The sequence below is a fragment of the Nomia melanderi genome, chromosome 12 (assembly GCF_051020985.1).
Source record: "Nomia melanderi isolate GNS246 chromosome 12, iyNomMela1, whole genome shotgun sequence".
NCBI classification, from domain to species: domain Eukaryota; kingdom Metazoa; phylum Arthropoda; class Insecta; order Hymenoptera; family Halictidae; genus Nomia; species Nomia melanderi.
The window spans coordinates 2,174,061-2,186,771 of record NC_135010.1 but is presented as its reverse complement, the minus strand read 5'-3'; the positions used below and the strand labels follow the sequence as shown (position 1 = coordinate 2,186,771).

At 34.3% G+C, this 12,711-nt stretch overlaps 1 protein-coding gene across 1 annotated transcript in view; it reads right to left on the bottom strand.

The window, feature by feature from the left end:
* The window catches only part of dve (SATB1_N and homeodomain domain-containing protein dve), a 121,822-nt gene extending 112,574 nt beyond the window's left edge, over positions 1–9,248 (bottom strand). Inside the window, exon 1 of the mRNA XM_031974968.2 lies at positions 7,405–9,248. Coding sequence (XP_031830828.1) covers positions 7,405–7,479 — 75 coding nt within the window. The 5' untranslated portion in view covers positions 7,480–9,248. The remainder of the gene's footprint in view (positions 1–7,404) is intronic.
* Positions 9,249–12,711: the final 3,463 nt, after the last annotated feature.

Sequence of the window (12,711 nt, the reverse complement as noted above, 5' to 3'; positions counted from 1 at the left end):
CAACGATTGATTAACGCTTTTATTTATGAAGCCAATTTGATGATGTTCTTTTCTTAAAATTTATTGATTCGAATATTAATTTGTCATTCCACATATTTTCCCAAAATATTAATGAGTTTGCATGAATGTTTAGCGATTAGATTAAACATTTCCCTTAATTTTTCGACCAATAAAAAGTTTATTTTTCTGATATAACTTTTCAGTGCATTTTGTTCAGTTTTTTGTTATTGTTTTTTTTCATATATGCACTATCGGTCAAAAGTTTAGAACCAATACATCGGTTAAAAAGAAAAACTTCCATTTTCTGTAAACAACTTTTACTGGAGACCTTCTGTGTATGATAAAGGAACATGAACATATGTATGTGTATTAGTCAAATATAAAGATACCTATATAATTTTTATTTTAATTTATATATTCATAAGATAACTTTTAATTTGTGATGTTAGATATCAAGTGATCGACAGTGTATATTATCAAACTTCGTATACTTCACAAATTGTCATCTTATTACATCATTATAATGTATTTCTTTAACTCTCAGGTTTAAGTTTTTTGTTGCAATATATTTGTTCAGTCCATCCCTTTCCTAATTCTCCTAAGGAAAAAAAATCGAAGGATTTTTTATTACTTATACTGATCTATTTAAATAAAGAAACAAATTATAATAATCAGTGAAAATGGGAAAGTAAAGAAAACAGTTAACACATCTGCTAGCACTTGCATATGTAAATGGTAAGTTCAAACTTTCGTTTGCCTGGCCCTCTACTATACCTATCAAAAATGTTAAAACGCTATTACCAAGAGATCGTTGTCTATACGCGATGCGAAACTAAATATCGACATTGTCATAAATATTAATAAGATATTTATGTAGTATTTCGATGGTGAGATTGCATGTCGGAAAGATAGGACGAGAAACGACCGGGAAAGAGGAGAAAAGTTCTACGTGCGTTTGATGTATCGGCTTCGGTGGCCGGATAGATGGATTACAATCATTCCGGTAGCTGGGGTGGTCAAATACCGTGACCATGCGTGTCTCAAACCTATCCTTGGACGTACATGTACGCACTTTTGAGTGCACACGTGGCCCCGGTGCGTGCACGATGCACGATCCTGCGTGTAAACCGACAAGGACGCGTCTTTGACTATCGGAATATGCTTTCTGCTAGCGGAATTTTGGAACAGCACGAATGTGTTTCTCTTATCTCGATATCGATGGACTCGTTAGGCTGCCGCGTCGATTAGAAGACACTCAGCCATATACACAGTGTTCTTTAAATGCTACTGCTCGCGACGAAATCAACCAGTTAACTGCGTTTGACAAGTATACGCGTCATCTTAAAATTCAAATGACACTAATCCTTTCAATGCCGAATTATTTATTTCTTCAGATAAACATTGTTAATCGCGGGGCAAATCGAATAAAAATAATGAAAATTTTTAAGCTTTTAAAAAATTTTGTTTTATTAATATTGAAACTGAATATGTATTAAGAAGAAATGTATTAAAAAAAGTTGATTCTAAATTTTAATTATTAGTTTTTCACTGTTAGATATGAACTGATCCGATTCGCCTCAGTTTACACTAATTCTTCTTCATTTTGCTTTAGTTCTCCATTAAAACATATAATAAGTGCACTTTCCTTGCTTTTTACAAGTGTACATTTCACTGTTTGATTTTATGACGCATATAATTAGAAATTTTCGAAACAAAATTCCATAGGTAATAGGTTAAACCGATCCTTCAATTAACGCAGTTATAAGTTTGAAGTCTTGATAATCTTTCTTTTTAAAAGACGATACTTATTTGAACGTTAACGAAGAATTGAATCTATATTATTCAAATTACAATCGTTTCATATGCACAAACTGAATTATCCATTTGATGCATTTACTATGACAGATATTACATGAAATAAAGTAAACTAAATTTTAACAGTTTAATGTAATTTTGGTAATACGTTTTCTTTAATTTTCGTAGACATAAGATAGTTGAAGAAAATATCGAGTCACGCAAACATTTAATTAATCATGCTTAATTATACTTTATTATGTTCAAATCTAGATATTTCAATGGAAATATTTTTTAATAGGAACTGCTTCATTCAATTATAGTGATTTATTTTCAGTTTTTTATCAAAATTAGAACAATACACTTTTTAAGATTCGAAGGGTCTCCTAATTTTGTATCTGTATAGATACACAAATTTAATTTAAAATCTCTTGCAGAAACGCCTTCATGATTTGAATACTTGCAAAATAAAAATTCAGAAGTGTGTCAATTTGACCCGTTCGGTAGTTTTAGTGTTGTTATTTGCTAATTTCTCTGAGAAGCGCCTATATTTTTCCAACTATTGAAAAATAGAAATCAGGAATGCATTTTGACCGGTCTGATAGTTTTAGTATTAAACTTACCTAAAATATGCTTGACAGTGTGACAAGCAAAGCTTGGTGATACATTCGCATTACCACACAGTAGCGCGAGCAACTATATAATATTTGCACGCTGGGATGCGCCATCAATTATTCATTTATATCTTCCTTCCAACGGTTAAGGGAGAAATTGTAATCTATTTACACAGGAAAAGTAGACCCGCAGTCTTATATATTGCCTTCCCTGAATCTTCCCCCCCCCCCCCATTTTTAGTAGCGGAAGTCAAACGCCTGCTACACCGTAGCTAAATCGTAGGAGGGAAAGGGCCGAGTCGAACGATTGGTAAACACTATACAATACTACTAAACCCTGCTAGTATCCTGTTCTCGTGTTTGTTAAGGAAAAGTCTCTACTGCATTGTTCGCAATCTTCGCAACCGAGGATCATTCTAAGGGAGCAAATCTTACGGACCTAACAATGGGTAATATTGGAGAAAAAGATTTCGATCCTGTCGTTTTGAAACGCGAGCAGGAGTCTGAGAAATATGTATCCACCTGGTATATTTTAATCTACTTATTGCAGATTTATAAATTAACGCGATTATATACACTTTGAAAAAGTTTGGGATCCCTTGTCATTAGTTGGTTAGAAAAATCACAAGTGTTTTTAATGAAAATATGTAATATAATATTTGAATTTGGATACAGTTTTTAAATTACAAGGTGTAACTAGATATAAGTGCTGAGATTATGATTATTTATTTACGTTTCTTCAAAGTTATTACTTATGACTATCCAATATATTTCTTACAAATATAGTTTTCACTTTTTTAATGGAAATTCCGGTACAAAAATATTATTATATAATGAAATAATTAAATATTGTATTATGATCCTGTGTATGTAATAAAATCATATCAGATTCTAATCCTATAATCCAGAAGAGATAAGAATATGAATTAAACAAAAGAATTAATAAAACACGTTTTCTAGATAAAATCAGGACCGAAAATCACAGCATGAGAAAAAAAATCTTCAGTAAACCTATTAAAAAATAAGAAAGAGAATAAACTATTTTCGTCTTGTTGTAGTTAGTATAAGGTTACAACTATGAACGCAATCTTGAAGTAGAAAACAATAAGATTGCTAATAGAATAATAATTTTAATTGTAGTGAAATAAATATTATAGTTCTGTAGAGCACTATTAAATTATTACAGGTAAAAGTGAATTATTAAAATATTAAATGACTGAGGAAGAAAAGCTGTTTCTTAGAACTTCTTCAAATTACTACTATCCACTGTTGCATAATAATTTAAAAAAAAAATGAAAGGTGTCCCGTAATTAAGAGTCTTGTAGGCCACAGTTCAAAAAGTTATCAAATAAATCCCCCAAGAAACTTTCAACCAAATTTTTATTTTATTTCTACCGTTTCGAAACCTTTGATAATGGACATTTACATTTAAGTTTGATTTGTATATGGTAAACTTGAAAAATTTACATCTGTATCAAGGCAATATTTCTTCGTCTAGAATTTTTTTATAAAAATGATTGAATATATCGATAAGAATATTCACTATTTCATCAAACTACACTTGTCTCGAAGTAACTTCAAGTCTTATGCTATCTCCTATCCGTTATTTATCTCCGTTAATATACGTCATTTTAATCAAACACAAGAGCACAAAGAGACATTGAACTTGCTGCACTACCACTGCAATGAGACCGTAGTAGATGAGCTATTTGCACACTCAACACTAGAAAAAACGAACAATCAAAACAACCGCTTGATGACAAACTTTGATTGCATTATGTGCACAAATGAATCAATTCATTCAATAATTTCCCACAAATTGTTCAATAAAAAACAATAAATTACAGTCAATAAAAACAAAAAAGTTCATCCAATAATCATAAAACAAGAAATTCTAAAGGAGTTACTGTGATCATCTCATAATTTTAGCCTTCAAAGTGTAGAATATCCTTTTACAACAATTAATATTTACATTTTTCGAAATGCATATACAAATATTTGGTCGAGACGATATTCGGGAATGATTATGGAAAAGATGGTCGTGATACATCATTTTGGAAAGTTACAGGAATGTACAGGTCATAAATAAAAATCAGAAATTTCCGACGATCAAAAGATCGACTGGTCAATGGAGATGCGGTCTTATTGCACTGAATGCCAGAACGTGAACGTGGTCGCAGGCACAGGAAGAAGGCAGGGGCACATCCGTATCGTGGTCAGAACCCGTGACCCCCCGTACGTACACGTGTAAAAGTACGTGTGCCCGTCCACGCAACACGTACGATCCGCGATTTTACCAAGGATTATCTCCCAACCCTCTCCGCTACTAACGCTCTGGTTAATTCTTGGAAATTTTCGAACAACGGTTCTGCACTCTCCAGATTCTCCACTTTTCCTATCGACATAACCTTATCTTGATACTTAGACAACCACTTAAAAAGAACTATAACTATAACGTTTCTTTTTAGCTCTAATTGAACTCATTCATCTGTTTTGGTTAAAAACTTTGTTTTATAAAAGCAAGAAAGGTATTTGATGAATTACAAACAACTCCAGTTAAATACCTACTAAATAACAAAAGAAGGAATAAACAGGTAATGCGTTGCTAAGTGAAAATTGGGAGAACTCATTCGGTTGGCTAAGTTTTAACCTGTTAACTGTGGAACTTAGTTTGAAAAATTTCTCGTTTTGCTCGCAATAAAATCTAAAAATGAGGTGTGTAATAATCAAACGCAGGACGAATGCAGCTAGAGAATATTTTAATGGATAATCAAAGCAAAACAAAGAAGAGTCACATGTTTATGTGGAAAAATAAATAATTCATTGCTGACAGAAGTAATACCATTTCTAGCTTTAAGATGACGTGTATACTCGTCAAACGCAGTTAAGTGGTTAACACTATACGTATCGGCACTTTGTATATAGTACCTAGTCCTGCAGTAACCGGTTAAATAACAGAAAACAAAGGTAATCGAGTTAGACGATACATTTTTCTTAGTAGACACAGAAACAAAAAGAACGCTGAAAATTGAAAAACTGATTAACACATTGTTGATCGATCATGAGTTAACTCATGTTTGCACTTGCATTAACTATGTCAGTTTTTGAAATGCAGAGCAATATGAAATATTGCAAAAGCAAAATATTCAAAGTTATATAGAAGATATATTTAAAGTTTCATTTCATTATGTATAAATAAAGTATATTGAAGTTTATTTAAATTGTTTCACTTTCGTATTTAATTACGGAATAATAACCGGTGTCATGGGATAGCTACTGCATAAAATTCCCGGTCAACAATGTGTTAATCAGGCGATACAGGAATTGATATAAAATTCAATGAACGAAAGAAAACGCAGAATTTAAAATCCGGTCATTTGGCCGATTTCCGGTTTAGTGTTAAGACTTACGTTCGCTACCAGCGCTTGTGTCAGTAGCATTCTTCATAGTGACAATGTTTTATTAAACGAAACGTATCGTCTTTATGAGAACATAAATAAAACTTAAGGAAATTTCGTTAGTTTCTTGCATATGAATCATACATTACAAATCTTGATGAAAATGATTTACTTTTCTTTGAAGAAAATGCAAAATGTTGATGGTTACGCGAATGTGTAATGTTGGTAGCGAAGATGTTGTAATATGCGTGTATAGAAAACTCGAATAGAATTGTTTTTTCCTTTGAAATATTTATAACCTTCTTCTTATAACGAAGGTATAACGAACGCATTCTGATTCGATAACAGCTGTTACTGTGTTTCTGCATTGATTATATGACTATGTAACTGTAATGTATGTGCAATACATAAATACCTATACGTTTAAAGTTTTACGTGGAATTTCTTTTTAAATCGGCGTACAAAGGAAATTTTTTTTTATTTGAAAGTGAATAATCGTCACTCGATGATTAATGTACCATCAATATGACTACTATTTAAGTTATTTTACGCTATCGTATGAAATTCCTTTTTATTCATATGAGTATAAAACGCATTGTATATATTGTTTAAAGAAAAAACTTATTTAATGAAGTTTATTAACAACTACATACGATTTAATTATATGACGTCGATTTAGATGTAACAGCCAATTGTTAACTTGGTTGTAATTTGATTATTGATATCTTAATATTTGTGGTCACTATCTTAACGATAACTGGATCGTACACCAACATTATACCGATTCATAAGGTTTGTTTTCACATCATCGCAGCAATATAGACATATAAATAAAATACTTATTAATTGTATAATTATAATTTCAATTCACAGACTATACATTTTGTGCTAAATGACAAAAATCAATTTGTTAAGCACACTAGATTATAAATATCGACGATGAATTAATATATTTGTTACCTTAATTGCAACCAGAATTATTCCATATTAGAAAATATGAACTTTTAATATTAACTTTCTTATTATTAAAGAAGTAATTGAAAACTCGAAATCGGAATAAAAATTTGCTCTTAATAAATTAATGTCAATATATTCCTTCTATTTACTGTTTCTTAAAATTAATTTACCAATATTATCGTATTAACTGCTTCAAGTTAAATTTAAAGTATTTTCCCTAAATCGTACGTAAAAATACTTAACAAAACTACCAGAAACGTTAAAAGTTAAATAAGATTACAAGCCTTCCTCGACTACATTCGTAATTTATCAAATGATGCTTTTTTTTCTTCCCGAACTCTGCAAAACTATCGAACTCTTTGAACATTCCACGATACTGCGGAAAGTGGCAAATTGATATCGAGGAATTAACTCGGCGATGAGCTGAAAGTGCTCAAGAGGGGTGAAATTGGTAGGGTAGCAAATTGGCTGTGTAATGTTAGGGGTTGTTCCTTTACGGTGCTATTCACAGATATAAATGTTAGTATAGTACTGAAATCATTTACCCGACGTAGGTAAATCAAGGGACAGAATAAACAAACGATTTCCGAACTCATGGTATTATTAATAATAATTAGAATGTATTCAATCATAGCGTATACCTGTACTTGATCCGTTTTCGTGTTAGCAGCCATCCATGCCTCTACAAACGTGTCCATAGCGCTCTGAAAATCCATTCCACCGTGGAGCGTGTCTTAAGAATTGTCCTGGGACTCGGAAGTCGCCGCCATTTTTAACATCACACTATAATCACCTATTGCTTCAACCGATTCTCACCGATTTCGATCAGTTCTTACATGTCATGGATTGGCGCGTAATGTTCCTGGATTTGCTACACTTTCTTCCGAACGCAAATACGAATGTTTCACGAGTCGCGCATCACAGTCGTACTTTTATAAATGGATTCATGCTTTATCCTTTACCGGCGTTGGTCATCGCGATCGAGTTGCTAATATCGTTACGGGGCATGCGCTTCAATTCATGCTCCATAATTCGTATTTTTTCTTCATATTTCCGTGGTGATCTTCTTCATCGTCGAAAAATAATTAATCGATTGTACCGTCGAATAATAAGATCGACTAGATCACCGCAATTAATAACGAGTCCACAGCGCACACTTACTGGATAAGAATGGCTTGGCACGCACGTGTCTCAGGAGCGATGCCGAGGGGTCTCAAAAACTTGACTGAAGCGTTGCTCCAATGTACCCCGGTTTCACACTAAATATAAATATTATTGCGATCATGCAACGATCACAGTTACCATTGGCTTCTGACGTTTCACGCGGTCTCGTTGTCGCAGAACACCTGATCGTCTCTCGCGGCAATTGTTCACCGTTCGTACAAATCACTATCAATGAACGTACCTACATTCCACTTAGTAAAAAACGCTGTTACGAAAGGCACAACTCCGCCTAAAAATCGAAGGGTACATGTGCTCTGAGAAAACTCGCTAACAAGTGGTTGGAATCTCGAGTCACCCTCGACGTCCGTCAGATGTCGTTAAAAAGTCTCAAAACACGTTGTCCTCAACCATCACTCTGACGATCTGACGCATTCGATAGAACAACGATCTCACAACTGTCAATCTCTCGACATCGTTCATTGAAACACTGACTCCGTTAACGTGTCCAGCAGTCCCGTTTTAATTCTCATAATCCACGAATCATCTTCGACAAAGTCCGCCTCGTTCCCGCGCATCGACAATGTTATTCTCGATCCCGGCTTCCTTAAATCCTAACTTCGGAACGGACAGCTCGGAGACATGGTACACGTTGCTGTGGACGTTGCACGAGCCGCGAGGACAACACGTTCGCATGGGACGGCGTTCGAGCCGCGACTGTGCACGCCGAGGCGTCGCGGCGCTGGTTCTGCCCCTGCGACGCCCTACCCGCCGTCGGTGTCACCCCACCACCGCAGCGGCCACCATCGCCCACAGCAGAGGACTATCCTGGTCCACACTCGGATGGTTCACCCTCAAACCCTTCAGAACTGCCTTCGTCATCCGTGCAGTTTCCCTTTCCCGTTGCTCTCTTTATCTATCTCTTTCCCTCTCTCTCTCTCGCTCTCTGCCTCACTCTCTTGCCCCCTTTTTCTCCCCTCTTTCTCTCTCGTCGTCTCTTTGATCGTTTCCTCCTCTTCGCGGACTCTCTTTCTTACTCATCCACTTGGTCCTTTCCATCCAATCCTCCGTTGCTTCGACTATTTTCTCTCCCGTGTTTTCTTGTAAGTTTCCCTCTGTTGCCGCCCATCCTCTTTGTTTTCCCACTGCGATCCTCCTTACCCCTTACATCTCGTCCATCCGTCCCCTTCATCCCCTTCATCCCCTTCATCAGCCTATGCTCACCTACCCCTAACTCTCTTCCCCTTTCTCACTCTATCCATCTTTTCGTCCCTGTCTCTCTGTCTATCTTTCCTTCCATTCGTCTTAGCCGTTCTCTCTCCGCGATTCGACTCCCACTTCTGTTCGCGGAGCTAGTTTTCCAGTATCCCTCCCTCTCTGCATAGCCGCGCGGCTTCCGGGCCAGGGGTGTGTCTACGATAAGATGCAAGCACACCGCCGCACCTGTGCACCTGCAACACACCGAGCGATGCCCCGCGTCGTGCACACTGGAGGCCAGGGGCCGCGGGAGAAATATCTCGCAGGGATTTCGATCGATTCCACTCGGCTGGTGATTCTTTCGGTCGGATTTTCTGTCCTCTCGAACTGCAGATATTTGAATTCTTCTATGTTCGCTTAATGATCTTACTCTCCCTGCCTATTTCTTGGAGAACGTGAATGGAGATAGACAATGGTGAAAGTGATTTTTGGTACCAATTGGTGATACGAGTTCAGAGGAGCTGTTAGCTTGTTAGTTCTTCAGCAATAACTGTTAAGAGAAATGTTTTGCTGTACACAGTACTTATTTTCTAAGCCTCTGAGGACGAATAACGCCAATACGGTAATATTTTTGTATGTAGAATCAAAAGATGCGATAAGATATTATTTCATTATTTAAGCAACAAAAGATCGGTGCATAAATATTCTCTTTTCTACCATTTAAGGGTCTAATGTAGAATTTAGTTTTCTAAGGAAGTTTATGTTATGAAGTAATGTTTTTAAAAATTCTCGTGCGCAAATGGTTAATGTAAAAAAATGTAAATGAAGATGAAATAATAATTATTGTTGGCTGAGCATGAAAAAAATGATATTGTAGCCGCATTAAAAAACGAAAATTGTTTAGTCATAAGAATGCCTTTTTATGAGAGACATGAAATGTTTTAGTGCAATTGTATGTAGATCTTCATATTAATACAATTTTTATATGAATCTTTCTACAAGCTTTGTAACTGAGTTTACATGTTTTAAATATTAAATATGAGTAAATTAACTACTATAGAATAATTTATAGTTTAATACTACTTAATACTACTCAGAATAATTTATAGTATAATAAATAATTAATACGAACATAAATACATAATTATATAAACTGATTCGTTATGAAAGTATGAACAAAACATGGATATTTAGTTACATGTTGTTTAAAATTTACAGACTTTTTCATGTTAATAAAATTTTATACAATTTTGTTTTTGGTTAATTTAATTCATATAGCAATGATTATACTATTTGTACATATAGAATAAAATAGGTGGGTTCATAATCTCTTTCCATTCAATATATCTAATCCTACTCCTTTTACTACATTTAAACTATTTTCGCACTGTATTCTGTTACCTAATATAATTTTAATCGTATTTAACTGTAGATAATTTATTATCAAAACTTAATGACCGTTAAATACTATTAGATAAACTTTGTTTCTTTGTTTTCTCGTATTCAGAACACTAGGAGAGTGTATACAGATACTGTGGATGTTGATGCTGCAACGGTTAGAGGGTTCTGGTTTCTGCTGCATTAGAGAGTAAAAATGCGTAACATTTATATATCCTATTTTCAGTGTAATTACTTCTGTTTACCCTTTTTTTGTGTACCATATGCAGACAGATGTATTCATTTTTCTATACTATTTTTCATTCTTCTTATTATTATCTCGTTGTGACTTTTATTTTCCATGTATTGTTAGTTGAGGTCGTTCACTCACTCAATGAATTGCAACTAGATACTAATAAAATTCCAAAATGAAATAAAAGTATGGTGTACGTACGAGTATATTGTTGACGTAGTTATTGAAATTTATTCAAATTTCATTTATTTGTTACTTGTTAATTTTATTTCTTGTATACAATTTATTCCATTACATGTTACAATAGTTCTATTACACATTACAATAAAAAATGTAGAATATTACAAATAACAAAAATAAAATGGTTTAGATTACTTAAATAACAAAGAATCCAGTTAAATTAGAGTGTTTAATACAGCTGTATAATTCCACTGAAAAGATTTAAGTAAACACATTTAGAGTACGTAGAAATTACTTCGCACTAATTAAAAATTTATTAGTCTAAATATAAAACGACAATCTTATTTAGCTTTCTCACAATTTTCATTTCACAATTTTCATTTTTTGTAAATTCGTGCATAAAATGAAATCATAGTTTTTGGCAGCTGTGTCCAGTAAGAGAAGCGACTTAAAGGAAATGAGAAAACTGTTTAGTAGATCTTTCCAGCGACTTTAATAGTTGTCCAGCATTTGTAACGGATTGCATGCAATAACAGGTTGATTATATCTTTGGTGACTGTCCCGTATCAGTTCCGGTTTCCGGTGCATAGATTGCATTAATGATCATCGTTTTAACGTATTTCAAGTGAACGATGTCTCCATATCTGTTTTTCTTTTCAATTCGGTGCTTATTTCTCCTTTCATTCCGCAAAGGCGTTCCATTTGTCAAACGACGCGTTGAATGCACGCACCGAGATACATACTTTGCATTCAATTAAATCAAACAGCAAAAGTCGTTTAACCCAGATTGCCGGCGACGTTATTGATATCGATTTATGCGAATCGAAAAAAAGCTGATCAGCGTAGATCGGTCAGATTAATCTCGACCGAGCTCCGATAGCGCCGCGGTATTAAATTAGATAATCCTAGGATTAGGCACAGTGCTCGTCGGTTAATCCGTTAATCACGTGACAGATGCCATTCAGCGGTCTATCCTATGACAGCGATGTTGCGATTTATATTTTTTTCACCTCCCCACCATACCACCGCTGTCGTTGATTCAATTTATTCTCAGCTTACCAAAATACCTTGTTTTAAGTTAACGGGAACAAATATGGCATACATAAATATTTGCGATCGATACGATGAATTTTAATGGTTTGTTATTCCTATAAGCCTTTTTTATTCTTTTTTTTCCCGATAAGTATACGCGTTTTGACTACAAACGAGATTATGGGAACACGTGATGTGTTTATATGGTAACTCCTTGATTCACATCTCGTTGAAGCCAGCCGAAAGTCTTCTTTCGGACAAATTTCCTGTGACAGATTGAGAAAAACCGGAGATTTCGTTCGCTGATACATCATTCCACACTTTTCAAATCCGATTGACGACACGGATTTCGCGAATCAAAGCAAACGTGTTGTCTTTGGTGATATGGAAATTCCTGATCTCTTATACGTACCTCACTGTTCAAGGTTAAGGTTCACTTATTTGATAAGAAGAAAATTTGTATCTTTTATGAAATTGGAATTATCAATAGCATTATTGTTTAAAAATATTGTTTCACGCTAGTTTGCATTTCTTTCATGGAAATAATTTTCTCTATTTCTCATGATTAGTTTATCATGGGAAAGTAATTAATTAAGGGAGGAAGAATTATACCTGTCACTATACAATAAGATAACTTTAAATAGAAAATTGGAACATACTACTTTTTATTTCATTTTGTTTTGTAAGTTGTGTATATTTGTAGTAATGTTAAATTCTTGCACGACAGTGTACAAAGATTTCATATTGT